An 18,916-nucleotide genomic window follows, 5' to 3' on the forward strand; every position below is an offset into this window, starting at 1 on the left:
AAGCTCTCTAACTGCATTTTTTCTTAAGCTCTTATTAAGATGAGTTCAAATCATTTGGGCACAGTGAACTGATGGACTAGATGAAAACAATGAACATCAGGGGAATAAAAATATGTGTGGGATTCAACATTCTCCAAGAATAATCCTCAAACTAGTTCTCACTCATCTCTCCTCATAAGATTGCCAATTCCTTCAGGGCAGGGACCATTTATATTCGTTCAGGTAGATGACCTTATAAATAGTCAAGAAGTTTGCACAATCCAATGACCTTTGGGACTATGTTTCTAAGAGTCTTGCCAAGGACATATTTTCCATTGCAATAGTTAAGATGTCAATACAGAAACATGCAAAATGGTGAAGAAAGTTTATATTCCCTTGCATAATGCCCCACACTTCAAATTCTATTAAATAATTAATTCCTTTAAAGTACAAGAAAAAAAACAAATTCGTAACAATGAAACTGAGAAAGAACATTTACCAAGATGCAACTGACAAGGAGATGTGGCTGTGGAAGTTCCAGAAGAGCCTGAGCAATGTTTTCAATCAATAAAACACCTGGCAAACAGATTAACTCAACTGCACCTCTGCAGCATCCATGGCAGGTGATGATAAATTAGACAAGAAGGTCAACTAGAGATATCAATATATGTCCTGAAACCTACCTCATTCAAGAAATGGTACCACAACTTTCTGGGATGGCCCAATATTGGTAACATTTTGAGCTGTCATCAAAAAGATGAGCCACTGCAGGGGTTCTTAATAGGCAGGTGAGAAGAAGCCAAATTTTATATAATCTACATGCAGATCATTGCTTGGGAGCTAAATCAGTGCTCAGTGACTTGATGGACCCATGGGGTTGAAGGAAGGAGAACATAATTGTACTCAGAACTCGGGATAAGGGGCCAAAAAGGAGGCGTTTTTCCTTATTCACACATTAAGCGTTCAGAGGGACAAGAATCTAGAACCTATATGTTCAAAAAGACCCAGATTTCAGACAGGAAATAACTTTCAAATGCCTCTCCTTCTCACCAAGCTCGCTACGAGATCACCAACAAGTATCCTTGTCAGCGTCCCGGCCAACATCATTTTCCCATCTTGCCTTGTTAGTCTGTACCCTGTAGGGGACAACTGGAAATAATGTTGAATGTTCTGTTTTGCACTTTCAACAAGCTTTATATATTCGTCCCTGACAGATCTGAAAATAAAGTCAAAGCTAACATAAAAAAAAAAAAAAGAAGAAAAAAGGAAAAGTTCTTCTAGCTTACAAGAGAGCAGTAAAGGACGATTAGGGGTTTCCTCCCTCCCCCTGCCCAGATCAAGGGACTGCATTCCCTTGGGCTTTTATATCCTTGTATAATATTTAATTAAATACTCTGTTCCTACTGGTTTATGTACTAGAGAACACTAATTTTAGAAAACCGATTAGCTAGTTCTTTCTAACTGTATGTTATTGTAGCTAAGGTCAAATTTTTCACTGAAACTATGGCAACAAAACCCCAGTATTCTTTGTCGACAAAACTGAAGCAAAGTTCTCAAGAGTAGGCCTCCACTAGATGGCTAGACCTGGGCTGGATTATTCTATTTCCTGGTTCTACCTGACATGCTATGTTCCTGGGAATGATTTGGGCAGGGGGGAGGGGGGGGGAGGACCTCAGTCAAAGAAATTTTCTAGCATAAGTCCAAGTGAGCTTATATAGAAGTGTCATCACTGATAACATTTTTAGACACATATAATTTTAGCAGCACAAAACATCAAGACATTTCAGAAGTACCCAAATTGGAACTCAAATGTACCCGGAAAAATACCAGATGAAAAAAAAGGAACTTTTAAAATTTCAAAAAGAGGAATAATTGCCCAATTCATTTTCTCAATTATTACAACTGCTCAAATTGGAGTTTTTCCTGCACGGACCTCCAGCTATTGCTGTATAAAAGAAAAACGATGGACTCTTTGAAGGGACAAATTCTTCTCCCCATACCTGCAGCCACTCTCCACTTATCTCCCCAAACCAGTGCCCATGGACACAAGCACAATTTTTGCCTTCAAGTGGAGCCATGCTGGCCTCTCGCCTTGGAGAGAGGTGCCTCTGCATTGGCTGATATGACCAAGAAAACAGCCAGTGGACATCCCTTCTCTTTGGAGTTCAACTGTCCTCAAAGCCAGGGAGAATGTCCCTCTGTAGACTGACTGGCAAGAACCCCTCCCTCCAAACTTAAAACAAACACACAGGGGGTGGGGGTGCAGGGTTTTCAGGAAAACAGCAGATTGGCAATATCTTCCTCCTGTCTGTCAAGAGTGGCTGGAATGCCTGCTGCTTGGGTTAAGATAAACACAACTTCCTGTCCCAGCTAGGCTTGTAATTTTATACATAAGGCAGGATTACCATCTGGAGCAAATGCTCCATCAGTAACAGAGGCTCTGATCAAGCCTTGTGCACATAGAAAAAAAGGCCTGATGGCTTCTCTTCAAAAAGCCACAAGCTCTAGAGCTCCCTCTTGATTATGAGGCGCACTCCATAAAATCTAAGACATTCAGAAAGGTTATAAAGTGTGGCTATGGATACCTTTGTGTAATCCCCATACCGAAATATTACAACAGACATCAGTGTTATACAAGACGGCAAGGGCTGTGTTTGATCTTCCTAAGAGAAGCTGCTGCTGAGAGCTGCTAATTGCAGATTTACTCATGACAGCTCCTCAATTACTACTTACTGACTGCTTAGCTTGTGCTCAGCGTGTGGCTAACTGTGCACCACCTCACCCTAAAACAATCCAATCAGTTCCATACTATTATTAAGCATAGTTACCAATTGGAGAAATAAGGTTTAGAGAGATTAAGTAATTTGCCCATGGTCACACAGCTAATTAAGGAGTAGGGTGTAGGTACCTGACTGCACATCTGATTCCAAAGCCAACCCTCTTAACCCCCATGCTCCATGGCCTCCCCAGTATACCTAACATGCTCATCAAAACTAGACTCAACAGGAGCTTGACTCAGGGTTTTTTTATATTCATTCACCTTTTCCAATATTCAATAATTCCATCCTTCCACTACTTTGCAGTGTTCTCTATTGGTTAGACTGAACACATTTGGATCCCTGAGAGGTTCTCATTTGGAGCGTGTATCTGTTCTCTCCCCAGCTGTTTGCTGACCCAATGCCCCCAACCACAAGGCTTCCACAGAGAGCAAAAACAGAAGAAACAGCTGGGTCCTTTGGTGGGAAAAAAGACACTTATGGTTAAATGGGATCGTCTACCTAACCTCTGTCCCCAAGCTGAAATTCCCTCTTCAAAATCCCTGACAAATGGTTAGTCTCCTTTGAATGAGAGGAAACTCAATTAGTTGAAGCAGGCCTCTTCTCTGAGCAATAGCTTGGCACTTAGAATCAAGTTCCTTAAATCTGAAACTCTGCCTCCGGTCACTTTTATCTGCTGACCCTAATTCTCCATTGTTCTGGGCTCAGGACCTCCATCTTCCATATGACAGCCCTAAAGTAAGGGAAGACTGACAGCTGGTCCTTAGAGCCTTACAAGAGTATGGCAGCTTGTCAGAAACACCAGAATCTCAGGCCTCACTCGACCTACAGAATGGGAATCTCCGTTTTTAACAAGATCCCCAGGTGGGTTCTATACACATTCGTTTCAGAAGCAATGCCTTAGAGGGCGCTGTTCATTCATTCTACAAATACCTAAGAGCCTACTATAATCCAGGACCTGTGCTAAGCCTTAGGGGAGACAGGCCTGGTTTCTGACCTCACAGTTAGCTGAGTTGGGTAAGAGTAAGGTCATAAACCAGCCATAAGAGCAAACAGTTTCATAGCAGGTAATAGGGGCCAGGAGCTCCTTTAAGTACTTCACCCAGATTAGCTCCTTTGGTCCTCACAAAAACACTGTGAGGCACATACAGTCATATCCCCATTTTCAAGACGAAGAAATAGAGGTACTGAGAGGCTAAGTAATGGGTCCACGGTGACATGACCAGCAAAATGCAGAGCCAAAAGAGTCAAACCCAAGCAGTCTGGTTTCAGTCTTTGAAAAGGAGGAACAGCTTATCTGCACACAAGGGGTTGGCGAAGATAGTCCAGAGGGGATGTTTGAGGTTTGAAGGATGGGTAGACAATCAGGGAGACCAGGGGTCCCAGAAAGAACGACAGAGAGGGGGAGATCACTTCAGCAAGAAGAAAAAGGGCACGCAAAGGCCCAGAGTGTAGAGCAAGCACAGTGACTGCCAGGAAGAAATCAATCAGTCTGGTGGGACCACAGGACGTGGCGTGGGACTGCAGATGAGGCCGAGAGGTAAGCAGAGTGACTCATGCAGGGTCCTGTGAACCCTGGAAGTATGTCGTGTATCCTAAGCACAACTAGGGAACAGCCCGGGGCTCCACCCAGCCAGTGACATCATCAGATCTGCATTGATTCCTGTGGCTGCAGTGAATGGTGGGTCAGAGAGGGGGCCCACACTTAGGCACACAAAGGAGGCAAAGAGGGAAATGCAGAAACCAGCAAGGAGGCTAGTGAAGGAACTTAAGTGAGAAATGTTCCAGCTGGCCTAAAATGTCTTTTAAGTTCTCTCCATCACTCCTCATACAACTTGAATGCAATCGTTTTGTGATCCATCCTCCTGGTTACCCCTCCTTGAGTTTTATTCCCACTGAGCAATATGCCCCTTAAATGTGGAACCCAGGACTTGGTAAGAGACCCCAAATGTTTCCTAAGCAGCGCAGCTCTATTCATCTACTAGAGTGGTTCCCTGGAGACTCTGCAGCCCTCCAGATGTGGGTTCAAATTCTGAGTCTAGCTTGGTGACTGACCCTTTCTGGGTTCGGGGTCCCCAGCTGTAATGGGGATAATAATAATATAAATGGGGATAATACCACCAGCCACACCACAGGGATGCTCCAACAGTCAAAAGCAAAAGCATGCCATGGGCCTACCAGGAGGCTAGGCACCAAAGAGAAGGTCTTTAACCAAGATATGTTTTTCATGATCATGAATTTAATGAAGACAAGGAATCTCAAAACTATAGGCATCGGAGAGAGAAGAGAGATCCAACAATGGGAGTTAAAGAGAAGGCACACTCAGAGGACAAGTCCAGTCCACTATTCCAGGGAGAAGACAAATCAACTATAAGAAATCTTTTCAGAAGTGCCAGACTTGGGTAATGTGGAAAGAGACAATAAAACAGCATCCATGTTAAAAAGTCAGTTGTTGACATAAAAGGTCACCAGCAGAAACACTAGCAGCAATGGGCAAACTGAAAACCTTTACAGAAAAAACATGAATTCCTTCCCAATCAGCTTTTAACTAAGGACCAACATTACACCAGGCCCTGGGCCAAGAGTGCAGGGTAAGATCTGGTCCCTTCAGGTGCCCCCAAATCTAGCTATGGAGACAAAAATAGCAAACAGCTGTGTAAACACCATACTCCAGGTTGGTAAGCAGGCAGGCAGTTCATGCCTCTAGTATATAGATATTCACTCCCATGTCAGTGCATCTCAGAAGGACTTATTTTGGGGTAGTAAACGAGGAAATGGAGTAAGAAATCAGCAACCTAGTGAAGGAATAGGTGAAGACCAGTCCCCTTCTAAAAGCAGTTTTAGGGGCGCCTGGGTGGCTCAATCGTTAAGCGTCTGCCTTTGGCTCAGGTGATTATCCCAGGGTCCTGGGATAGAGCCCCACATTGGGCTCCCTGCTCAGCGGAGAGCCTGCTTCTCCCTCTCCCTCTGCTGTCCCCCCTGCTTGTGCTCTCTCCCTCTGTCAAATAAATAAATAAATAAAAATATTTTAAATAAATAAATAAATAAATAAATAAAAGCAGTTTTAGTAGGTATTAGGAGGTTTTCTGATATCAGACTATCTGGGTTCAAAGCCTGGCTCTACCATTTCTATTTATGTAATCCTGCATCAAATATTCAACATTTTGGGCTTCAGATCCCTTATCTATAGAAGGAGGTTAACTATGGCTGTCTTATGGGGTTAAACACATTAATGTATACAAAGGTAACTATACAAATTAAACAGATTACTTGATGTACATATGCACTATATAAGATATTCACTATTATTTATAGAAAACAGAAAACACAAGGTAATGGGCAAATAATAAATAATACTACTTTTTTAATCTATGGCCCAAACACAGCTATCTAGCCTAAAAGACAGGGCGTGTGGAAACCCAGGCTGTGTCCCAATCCCAATTTTGACACAGAATTGCTCTTGGACCCCAGGAGATTAAATCTAATTTCCATACCCATCAAAAAAAAATGAAAGTTATCTTAAGCTCAAGTGATTCACCACATATCTTCATCAATGTTCTGAAGACAGGATTATAAAAGCCTTTGCCTAAAGAAAAAGTCTTTAATCAACCAGTGTTCTCCTTTCCAGAGAACCACAGAACAGTCTGATAATATGACCCCATTACACTTGCTTGCCATCCCAATGGAGGAAGCCACGACAGCAATACTGAGACTCAATTAGATGACAAAGTAAAAGTACCCATTGCACTGGAAGTATTTTAGGCATTGAAGCTGAAAACTGTTCTCCATTAGCAAATGATTATCACTGGTAAATGAATTACAGAACAGGGGTCTGGGACCTAACTTCCATGGGTGGCTCTGATATTCACAAAGGAAGCTACCCAAGGCATCCAAGTAAGCAGAAGCTCTCTTGTGCCCATGTGTGTAGGATGCCCAGAGCCTTCAGAGATGCATCTCAAAGCTTCGAGCAAGTAGGCAGAAATCCAGTGAGGGACACATGCGGCAGTGTGTGGGACTCCAGCATAATCAAGCAGCAGGCATCAGCCCAGTGAATGTGTGACACACTGTGAGCATTCTATGTTGCCTGGGAATGGATTTAAATTACAGTGTTCTTCCCTTTAAATGGAGTCTGTTGGTGCAAGATTGAGATAAGCTGGTAAATCTGAAATGACGATTATAAAAAACCTACTAATCTTTTTATTAAATCTGAATTGATTTTGTGAACACAAAGTTAAAAGAGACTTTCTACAAAGCAACTGCACGCATGCGCATGCACACATAAAACCTTCAATATGCCTCAAAGCGTATCCTTAACAAGCACCTAAAACAGACGGATTTTTCTGCCTTATTTAACAAGACAAGCAGAAACTAACTCCTTTACCCCCACTGTGAGAGGCCAGTCATGGATTAGAATCAAAAGAACAAACAAATTTTAAGTTAGGTCCTCCCCTTTGCATGTGGGTACTTAAAACTAAGATATGGGCTCATTCCTTCGATGGGTTGCCAAAAGAAAAAAAAAAAGAAAGAATGTTGCCTAGCAACAATAAAGACAATGTGCAGCAAAGGAGGGTGGTTTGAAAGCTAAACCAGTGAGTTTGTTATGGTCACCCTAGTCCAAAGAACTTTGCAACCCAAGACCTGGCTGTGTCCCCATCTGGCCCCAGAGTAAGGCCTGGCTGTTTCCATCCATTTGTCTTATCTTGACCGGCAACTGAGAAGATCTGCAACCCCAAAGAAATAAGCACAAGGACAGCACAAGACTCCTGAACATCAATGCCTTCTTGTGAAATGTTAACTGGCCTGTTTCTGGCACTGGTCACAAAGCTTCAAGCTGGAAGAGATCTTGGAAGTTACTTCGCCTATATTCCACTTAACAGATAGGGAAACTGAGGCCTGGAGAGATGGCATGACTCCCCCAAGGTATCACAGCAGCTGTCCGCAGAAACTGGGCTGGACAGTGGCTCTCAGGTCAGATGGTGCTCTTTACCCCAGCCTTAGCAGTTTTCCCACATGGGCTAAGAACCACTGCCTACCTCAACTGAAACACAAGCAAGACAATGATCAGGTAAGTAGACCGCAGGTACTCAAATACTTCTTATCCCCCCAACCATGAAAAATGCCATTCTTATTTGAGGCCCCTTTCAAAGCTGCTGGGGGGGGGGGGTGCAAGAGCTTGCCTGAGATGCGAAACGTCTTTCTCTCAACCAAGACGTCCTAAGTCAGTCCACAAGCCCCCTAATAGGTGGGCTGACGTAGAGCAAGCCCTCTGGGACTGAGGAAAATCACAGTAAAAGTGACAAGGGCACAAGGGCTTTAGGTCCAAGAGTGGTTTGTTGTAGCCAAGCAACATACTCTTCTTCCCAGGATCATCCCAAGACTGTGATTCCAGGCTGTCATTGTTTTAAGCGGGACACTTGCTGAGCAATCAGGAGTTGCCAGTCAACTTGGAGATACCCAGAGACGGGGTTATACCAGCCCAGACCTTCATTCCCACTACAAACAGGACTCAAGTTGTAGGTAACATGCTGCATATCCCACAGACTGTCCTGGTGGTAGTTAAAAACGCATTAAGTCGAAAGGATCCAGTGCTTTCACCTTCCCATTTGGCTTTCTTCCTCATTCAAATGGTCCTAAATCCAAGTTAAGAGCTTCAGCAGATAGAAGAAAAGTAGTAACTTGGCCCAGTTTCATTTAGAGACTGGAGGTGACAGGGTTCACAGCTTGAAGAAACCCTTGTGCTTTGTGTGGAAAAGGGCCCACAGGGCACAGAGGAGTAAAAGCACTGTGCCCGGGCCTTTGGAAGAGGGTTCTGGCCTCACTGTCTCACATGTCATAAGACACTGAGCCAGATGCTCAACACTTATCAGCCAAAATGGCATCAGGCACCCTGGGCTGAGGAGGTGCTGCAGAGCTAAACCAGAGAATGAACATGAGAAGCATCATCATCCACTTTGCCCCAGCAAACTATAGACTGGAGGGGCAATTTTACACTTTGTTCAAAGATATTTCATGTGCTTTGCCTCTACTTGCATATAAACAGCTGCAGTGTGAACAACAATTTACTCTAAACAAGTTCCTTAAAGATGTTAAGTGTGCACTGGCATTGACTTCCATGAGAATGTACCTTTCCTCCCTCGACTATAAAGAGCTGACACACGGGAGGTGTCTGATAATGTCTGGGGAATGAATGATAATCATTCTAGGTGACATTCCACTAACTATGGGCAAGTTACTCAATTTCTTAGAATACTCATTTCCTCATCTGCATAACGGAAACATCAGTAGCTATACCTCATGGGTAGGTTACATGGATTAAAAGAGATAATCCATGGGAAGTGTTCAGCACAAAGTAAATGCTCTATTCATGTTGGCTACTATTATTTATAATGTGGGTCTGTTTCTCCATAAAACCCTAAGACTCCTGAAAGCAAGGGGGACTATGTAACTCATCTTGTCCCCTCATAGCAAGGCCAACAGCTGGGGCACAGCAGGGCTTCAGTGTCCCCTGAGCTGAACACCCATTTTCACAACACATTAGCTGAGCGGGTTATTTTGCTTGAAAGCAACTTGACTGGCGGAAGAGAGAGACACAAGACAAGGAAAATACTTACCTAGAACATCCACACTCTCGGCCTGATCTCTGACCTCTGCCCCAATTCATATAAACCATGGAATGATCTCAGAATGCGTCCTTTCTTCTCACCTTTCCCTGCCCAAACTTCTCCCTACATTAAGCTGAATTTCCTTGCAAACAACTTTTCTTCTGAAAACTAAGGGGTTCCTGCAAGGCTAAAAACTTCTCACTCTTTGCTCACATTGATATGGTAGCATCTGCCCAAGATAACAACAACAACAACAACAACAACAACAACAAAAAAAACACTGGGGGCAAGATTGACCTCCTGAACTAAATGGAGAAGATGAAGTTTTGCGGGTAAGAACTTGACCATTGCCCCAATCTGAAAAAGCAGATTACCCAATAAATGGCATGTTCAACACCAATGCCTATCTTATTTCCCGAGAGCCCCAGGCCTTGTTTCTCCTCCAACACCCCTGGAAGTCACATTTAAAACAGTAAAGGTTCTGGGATCAAAGCAAGACTGGTAGTTAATTTCCTTCTTTTCTTTATAGAAGACGCCGTTATATTTAGAAGGGGGAAGGGACAGCTGGGGGTGGAAAAGGAAAATGTCACCTAGAGAAAGAATTCCATAACCACAAAGTTTCTATTGCTGGTTTCAATCTGATCTCTCTCCTCCTTTTTCTTTCAAGATTACGAGCAAAGCCAGCACAAATCAGGGAGAAGAGAGATTCTGTCTTACCTGCCATGGACACTGGTGCTTCCAAATGGTACCACATTAGCTAAAGGACTAAAGTGACTGAATTCGTCTACATCGCTGCTCTTCTCATCACCTAGAGGACAGGGGCCATTGACCAAAATTCATGTAGACAATGAAGGAGGTCTCGGCTTAAGTGAACCAGATAGGCACCCAGTCTTTCCTTCCTATAGATGAAGTCTGGGGCAGAAGATACATTCAAGGGAATTACCAAAAAAAAAAACAACAACAACAACAACAACAACAATTCACTCGGTAATGTACTTTTACCCATCAGAAAGAAGCATGTTCAAGATTTTAACTCTTTTGCATCTACTGGGGAAAGTAACAGCTACCAGTTACTGACCAGATCTTGTGTACCAACCACGTACTCTATTTGGTTCTTTGGCCATATCATCTTCAATCCTATTACCTTTACAGGGAAGGAATTCTTCCCTCCCACCCATTTTATAGGTAAGGAAACAAGCCCAGAAAAATTAATCTATCAAGGCCACTTAGTTTGTATATGGGAACACCAGGACTCAAATCCAGGCCATTGGGTCCCCATGCACACCCCTACTCACAAAAGCATTTAGACACAAAAATGAGGAACACTATTCTCATGTCATTAAAGGATTCGTGTATAGGATTCCCTTCTGCCACCATTTAGGAGTGCGAGCCTCTGTGCTAAGTACTGGGAATGAAAAGATAGGACTAACTAAGGCTTACTGGGCCCTGAACCAAAGGCCAGGCTCCCTCAGTACTGAATTTGAAACACATTTCATCTTCCCAGTAACCTTATGAGGTAGTGACTAATATCACCTCCCATTTTACAGATGAGAAAACCAAGCTTCATAGAGGTTAAGCAATTTGTCCAGGGTCACACAGCTAAGAACTTGGATTTGAACCCAGAAAGCCTGATCCTAGGGCCTATGCTATTCACCACAAGGGTGGAAGGTTTCAAGAGGAGCTCACAAAATTAAAAAACCCCAAGTCAGAAGCATAGCTCCCTATGAGCATTACATAAATAGGCCTTTGGTTTCCATTTACTTAAGAACAGGTTATGATGGTTCTCAATATAGGAAATAAGTTGGCAAGGAAACAATGGAAGCAACAACAAATCCAAATGACTAGCTCTGCTGATTGCTCAGATAAAGACTCCATCATCCTAGCCGGCTGCTTGCCAGCATCTCACTTTTCCATATGTGTTTGTTAAACTCCAGGGTGTAATGGCACGGCAAGGAAATGGACTAGAAACGCCTCCAAATTGTCCAACTGCCCTATGCACAATTTCTAAATATCAAAATTACTTCAACTTCAAAATACACTTGTATTTGGAAAGGCAATAATCACTTCCAAAAGAGAAATCGGTTTCTTCATTTTAGGAAAAAAAAGAAAAAAAAATTTTTTTTTTCAAAGAATGCTGTACTAGAACTGAAGGGCTGCTTTGGAAAGTGTTTAAATCCTCATTGCCCAAATTCCAAGGGGGAGATCTCCGAGGCCCTCTGCCTGGGCCCCTCACCTGCATGCCAAGGGCCTTGGGTGCAGCATGAGGAATCTAGGCAGTCCTGACCTACATTTGCAAAGCCTGCAGCAGGGCTTGTTTGGAACAGATTTTCCCAGAAGTGCAAAGCACCTCCCAACCTAGAAACCTTTATTTTTAATTTATGAGGAAAAGCAGTCAACATATATCAGGTCACTGTCATGTGATCACCTATAGAACCAGGCTGGGCCATAAACAAAGTTTGGTTCTTTCCAAATGGCCTCTATCAGACTGTCACTTTTATCTCAAAAACAGTCCCTTCAATCAGCTACCAGATATCTATCGAAGCACCAGGCACTTTGACCCTAGTGCCAGGAAAATATGTATGTCTTCTGACTTCCCCTGGCTATGGTCCTATTTATTTTAACATTCTAAACCCTGTATTCAAATAACCACTAGCTCACTTTGTACAGGGCATGAACATCTTTCCCAGGTTCCTTTCACAGCTAGCAAGCCTGTGAGCAGAATGGGATAAAAGCTCACATTGAATCCAAGCAATGAGCACCTTCCACTTGGCTCCAGCTGCATAAGCCACACTCCAACCAGCTCACCCCCAAGTAATAAAGCCAGGAGTTTATAGCCCAGGCTCTATTAGCAGTGGTGCTTAACCTTGGCCATACAGGAAAATCACCTGGGAAGCTTTAAAAAAAAAAAAAAAAAGAAAGGAAACCATCAATGCCAAATTAAATGACCATCCTTGAGGTTGGAACTTCAACATCAGTATTTTTCCAAGTCCCCCAGGTGATGTTAGCCAAAGTTGAGACCTACAGCTCCTACTCCATCCACCACCAGCTGTGTGACCTCAGACAAGACACTTAACCTCAACCTTTGAGGACTTCAATCCCCTCACAGGGTGGACAGACGAACCCATGAGCTAAAAATGTACGCAGAACCCTTAGCACAGCGCCTGGCACAGAGTCTACTGATCTTGGCCCTGTTAAAAAGATAAACTGAGGCATATTTTATCATTCAGTGTAGAGAATTAATTCTGTAAGTAACTGCCTGGATTATGATTATTAGATCAAATCTTTGATTTCTGCTGCATTCAGGATTCCGTTCTGGAAAAAGCCACGGAGGAAGGATAGGAAAGAAAAGGTCGCAGAGGCCACAGCTGCTCAGGATCCTGTGGCACAGGGCTTACGGCAACACTTTTCTTCTTCAACAGTCCCCCTCACCACCTCCCAGGTGAAAATATTCTCTTGATAGTCTCATGCCAACTGGATGCAGTTCAACACCAAACATCTTCTAAATGGCTTCTCTCCATCTGAACGTCTGCCTTCTATTTTATTCTAATTCCTTTAGCTTTTATCCAAAAAAGTCAAACAGTTTCTACATCAACTAATAGTAAGAACTTTTCACTCAAATGATGTAACCTAAAAATGGCAAGTTTTGAGCCCGTTGGGACTGAGGCCATGAGTCAAATACTAACCTAATGGGTTCTCAACCCCAACTCAATATTAAAAAAAAAAAAAAAAATCACTTGGCAAGCTTAAAAAACAAATGCCAGTGCCCAGGCCCATACCTTGAGAGATTCATTTGATTGGTCTGGAGTGGGGCCCTGAGTATGTGTTTAATTTTAAATCTCTCTCAGGTAATTCTCCTATGCAGCTGGAGTTGAGAACTATGAACCACAAAAGCAAAGAAGAAAAACAAATTGTTTAACATCTTAACATCCCAACTATATTTTAAGCACCTTCTGGAATAAACTAAAGCTACCTTCAGAGGAAGATACCAAATATAAGAGGCCTAAAAAGAAAGCCAGTAGTGGGAAGCTACTGGTAGGAAGGCTATCCTGCATAGGTCTTTTAACAAAAACTAAGGGCAATAACCGACACCTTCTCCCTCCAGGTTGAAGCATCTAAGAATACCAGAGCCCCCAAAGGCAAAGTGAGATCCGCTGCAATAACACATGTTCCTTGTGACGAGATCCATAAATCCTATTTGTTTAAGACATAGTTGCACAAGTGTAAGGCTTTAAGCTGAATTTGCACTGATCAACATGTGTGCAATATACAAAAGAAGGCTCTAATAAAAGCCATTCCAATCTTGACACTGAACTTATTTATACATTTTCAAAAGGTCACAAAGCTTGGAATTGAAATCATACTTTAAAAACTACAAGTAAACAAACCTACAATTGCTTATTAAACACACACACACACACACACACACACACAGCAACACATCTGATGAATTTTCAAATGAGGGAGGTGCCCACTCCAAGGTCATCAACTTACCTCTGAATTTCTTGGGTGGATTATTAAGGTCCCCGGCTTCTGGCTGTACAACGCAACGATCATCAACCAGGCTGTGAAGACAAGGATAAATGCTGTATCAAGCCAAGTTTAAGGAAACAAAACCTAAGCACTCTGCAAAAATTGAACATTCAATGCTGTTCCTGTACAAAACTTAGATGACCATGTTTTCCTACCGGGGGGCTGTTTACACTACAGGTTTCCCATGCAGGGAGCTAAACCTAATCCAAAAGCCCAGGTTCTGCTTCTGCAATGCACATATTAACCTACTGTTTTCTGTGGCTCTTTTCCCTTAACCACATCCATGATGGATTTGAGCAAAACATGCAAAAATGTTGAAGTTGGGAGGCGTAGCAAGGGATGAACGCATTCAGCTCATGGTAGCTGAGGGGTCCATTTGGTGCCAGGCACAGTGCTGGGCCCTGCAGTGTGAGGATGAATATGAACCAGGCCCCGCCCTGAGGGAGCTCAAGGATAGTGCAAGAGCCACAAAAGCAAATTAATAAAGAGAATATACCCTAAGGGCTATAAGAGAAAGAAGAACAAAACACAGCCAGGAACTGTGCCTGAGGCCATCTGAGAAGCTGCCGGCAGAGAGAATCATATGGAATTACTGGAAATCGAAATGGAGGTGGGGAAAGTGCAAAAAGTTATAAATAAATAACCAGCCCCAACTTATATACAGACCCAGTATTTAGAAGTGTAGACTGATCAAACTAACGTGTACAATTCTTTTAGAAGAACAGATTTAAAATAATGTGTTTTTTGAACAGATGAGGAAATTGAGGCTGAGAAGTTTATTTTTTTTTTAAGATTTTATTTATTCATTTGTCAGAGAGAGAGAGAGCACAAGCAGGGGGAGCAGCAGGCAGAGGGAGAAGCAGGCTCTTGGCCGGGCAAGGAGCCCGATGTGGGACTCGATCCTAGGACCCTGGGATCATGACCTCAGCTGAAGGCAGACACTTAACTGACTGAGCCACCCAGGTGTCCAGAGGCTGAGAAGTTTAAATGACTTATCCAAGTTCCTAAAACCATGTATTGGTCATTTGCCAAGTGACCACAGAACTTGCTGACAACTAATATACTATGGTTTTCCGGGGTTTCTTCCATTAGTCTGTGCTGCTCCTTATCCCAAAGGCAAGGCACCATTAAATAGTTTGCCTTTACTCTTACTGCCCCTTCCTCCAAAATTCCATTTCACCTCCTAAAGTCTGGCCTGTCTTTCAAGACTTACTCAGGGCCCCCATCTTCTCCACGAAGGCCCTCCTACTGAGCCTTTCCTGGAGCCAGCATTCCCTGCCTCTCCTCACCTCACTGAATGAAGCACAATGGTGCAGTAGGCTAAGAGCTTCCTAGGGGCAGAGAGGTGCCTGCTTTTGTGGCCCAAAAGATGCCCACGGCTAGTACATTTTCCTGCCCAGCAAGGTGCTCAGTTATCTATATGGTAGGTGAATCAAAACGGCCAGAGTAGCCCACCAGCAACTTGCTGCCTCTGGGTCTAAGACACAAGACCTCTCGGGGCGCCTGGGTGGCTCAGTTGGTTAAGCGACTGCCTTCGGCTCAGGTCATGATCCTGGAGTCCCGGGATCGAGTCCCACAGCGGGCTCCCTGCTCAGCGGGGAGTCTGCTTCTCCCTCTGACCCTCTTCCCTCTCGTGCTCTCTAGCTCTCATTCTCTCTCTCTCTCAAATAAATAAATAAAATCTTTAAAAAAAAAAAAAAGACACAAGACCTCTCTCCATCAAGAAGAGGAAGAGTGTGGTCAATGGCTTGAGTTTTTATGGAAAAATCAAGAACAGAATGTGTACATAGAAAACTTCACCTGGAGCCCCTGTGATGTAAATATAGTAAAGCTACCAGATCTAACATAGTATATGAAGTGGGAGAGTGCCTTGGAATCCAATATAGGGCTGGGTTAAGGGGTAAGAGAAAGGGCCCCAGTCTAGGCCAGAAGACAAATGAATTGTAGATGGCCCTTTGCTACCTACTAGCAGCTTGACAATGACTATGTTATTTCATTCCTCCTGGTCTCAGTTCCTTAATCTGTAAAATTAAAGAGTTGGTCTCAAGGAGTCTCAAGGAGGGTGATGTTCCTCAGACTTGGTTTATAAAATATACTGATACCAGGTCCCCATCATCCCCAGGTCTATCAAAGCTGTGTTCCAGGACGGGACCTGAGAACTTTTATTTTTAACACATTCCTCACGTGATTCAGAAGCACACCTCTGATACTGCATGTGCATGCACACAGGCTCTTCAAGGTCCGACTCAGGTTCTGAAGCTCAAGGAGTCAATAAGGCCACTGGGGAGGTAATCGCCATGTATACAAATGGAATGTGGCTGGGGAGTGAGATGCCAAGTTCCACAAAAACTGTCATTCACAACTGGTGCTCCATAAATGTCAAAGATATTAAAAGGAAAAAGGTCAAACTTTATTTTCCAAGTCCATTTTGAACCAAAGAAATATTCATCTGAGGTAAGTATTAGAGCTCCAAATTCAAAATGGACCATCTGCATGTTAAAAAGTGGAGGGTGGGGGAGAGGGAACCTTATCAATAATTTGTTTATAATGCTTGAGGAAAACTCTTATAAAGCAAACAATTAGTACCTGATAGGAATTCTAAGAACAGATGCTCTGGAAGAAGAGGATGAAGTTGGGACGGTGGCATTAAGACTTCAGGGGCTGCCCCAAGTGGGTTCAGCTATCGACTGGAGGTGAGCCTGGGGGACTGGAGGGGCAATGGCACTATTACAAGAAATCGGGGCCACAGAGAAAAGATGAGGCATAAGGCGGGACTGAGGTTTAACGAGGCAGCCAGATAAGAGCTGTTGGCAGACAGTGAGGAGGGTGGTGAGCCAATTTACCAGAGACGGATAGTCAGGAAAGGTAGAGAATGGAAAGTCTACCCTGCCAAGGTCAACTGTTAGAAGCACTGGTCCTGGAGTCTGGAATGCTCACAGCTGTGAAACCCTGCGCAGGTGACCTCACCTCTCTGAAGCTCCGAGGTTTTTTGCCTCCATAAAGAGAATAGCGCTCACTATAAAGATGTGTTTAGGAATTAAAGGCATTATGTATGGACAGTCCTTAGCACAGTGCTGTAAACATCCACAGGATTCGTGGAAGTGGTGACCCCTGCTACTTATTACCATTGCTTTACCTGCTGAAGAACAAGAAGAGGATGGAAGATTCCAACATGAGGGAAAGAAAAAGGAAGGAATCAGCCAAGAAGTAAAAAGGGACAATGAGAGAGGCACAAGCAGCAAAGGACCTCTTTGCCAAAACCCACGGAAGATAAATGATGAAGCGTGGGTCTTTAGTGTTGAGAGGTTAAAAAAAAAAAATAGGTAAGGACTGAGAAACAGTCACTGGATTTGGGGATCACAGAGTCAGGGATGACTGCTTTTTATCAGATGACTTTTGAAAACAAAATTTTTATACAATGAGGTCCAGTTGAGCTATACTTCTATATCTGAAATAATTTGCTCCTTGAGGCTGGAGTGACCTGAATGAGAGCCTGAGTACTCATTCTGCACAAATACCAGAGACCAAGCATGCTTTAAATAATAGCTATGATTAAAAGAAAGGCTCTGGCTGCTCTAAGAATGAGGTTCTTAGAGAAGGTGTTGGCTTTCCTTTCCCCCATTTGAGATCAGTTCCTGCCAAATTCAACAATTCCACCCGGGGCCTAACTCCTCCTTTCTACACAAAGACAAACTAGACCATTCACATGTCCTCTGGAGTTAACCATCTTGATTCTCCGTTCTGCTTCTTTCTGCCTTTGGGGCTATTCCACTTCTCCTTTCCTCTTCTCAACAACGGGAGGAGAAGGGAGAAGATAATCAAATAAAGACATTGTGGAATGTACTTACTCTCTTAAAAGCTGGGTAAAAATTGAAGACAGCACAAAAGAACAAAAATCTGATTTACAGAACTTTGTGGAATATGTAACTTTCAAATGCACACTGCAATTTAAAATAGGCAAGGTTCTGCTTCAAAGAAGAGAGATAAGCATCGGAGAAGTTCTGGTCTTTGCTTAAATGACAAACAAGTCAGCATGTGAAAATAAGAGCTTTTATGAAAGCTAAAAAGCACTTCTTTGGGGTCTGTAAAAAATAATACTAAAATTTTATCCCGTATACTCTGCACTTTCCCCCTTATATAAGGAATAGGAAATTATAATAAATTCTGAATTACAAGAGTCCTAATTAATGAGATATTGCACTTCCAGGACTTAGAGGAAAAGAGTATTTTTGTGCCAGAGGTAAACCTGGCTAACATGAGATTTGGTATCATGATTCCAATTGCCCCTGGAAAAACCAAAGTCAAATGCTAACATTCTTATCTCAGAAAAATCAGCTTTTAAGCTGGCATTAAGAGGTCTTAAAGAAATCCTGCCACACAAGAAATCAGGTGCTCTTACCCCAAGGTGCTAATAAATCCATTTGTCGATCCTTCCGCGTACAGAGAACAAATGTCTCCAATATGCAGGAAACTAGACATCTTGTCAGACATGTCTTTCTCGAAAAGCCTAGACAAAGTAAAATATGCAACATTATTAGAGGGAAAGAAATGCTCAGAGGGGGAAAAAAAGTCAGAGAGTTGGCTTAGCTCAATTTTCCAAAGCGCCCTACTTAAAAGTCAAATTTAAATGAGTATGTGACAGGCAGGCACTTAAATGAGCCAAGCAAGGACATATGCAACAACATTTTTTTCCATATATCATTTATTTCAGGATATTCCAACCACAATAACGCTGGTTTCTAACACAACCACACCCAAATCCGATTCTACAAATTGAGGACCCTCGATAATGAATAGTGAATCTAAAGACTGCAGGGAAGTCAGCCAACAACTTGCAGTGATTAAGAGTTGGAAAGTCTGACTTATAAAACATTAACATACTCAATCTGCCTCAGGCAATGTGAAGGCAGAAGGAAACACCTGGTATATAACTTGGGTCTGGCAGTGCCTGTGCTGAGGTACCAAAGCAACAAAATTAATAAAAGGAAACCTAGTAACAAATACCACAAAGCTCTAGTGGCCTTTCAA

At 42.9% G+C, this 18,916-nt stretch overlaps 1 protein-coding gene across 1 annotated transcript in view; it reads right to left on the bottom strand.

The window, feature by feature from the left end:
- ITPR1 (inositol 1,4,5-trisphosphate receptor type 1) overlaps positions 1–18,916 on the bottom strand; it is a 320,000-nt gene that overhangs the window by 284,975 nt on the left and 16,109 nt on the right. The window contains exons 3-4 of the mRNA XM_088027511.1: positions 18,288–18,395; positions 13,850–13,920 (exon numbers count right to left, since the gene is read on the bottom strand). Coding sequence (XP_087883637.1) covers positions 13,850–13,920; positions 18,288–18,379 — 163 coding nt within the window. The 5' untranslated portion in view covers positions 18,380–18,395. The remainder of the gene's footprint in view (positions 1–13,849; positions 13,921–18,287; positions 18,396–18,916) is intronic.

This window comes from Eumetopias jubatus, unplaced genomic scaffold (assembly GCF_037043125.1).
Source record: "Eumetopias jubatus isolate StellerSeaLion01/CBP00866 unplaced genomic scaffold, mEumJub1_p1.0 scaffold_1, whole genome shotgun sequence".
NCBI classification, from domain to species: Eukaryota; Metazoa; Chordata; class Mammalia; order Carnivora; family Otariidae; genus Eumetopias; species Eumetopias jubatus.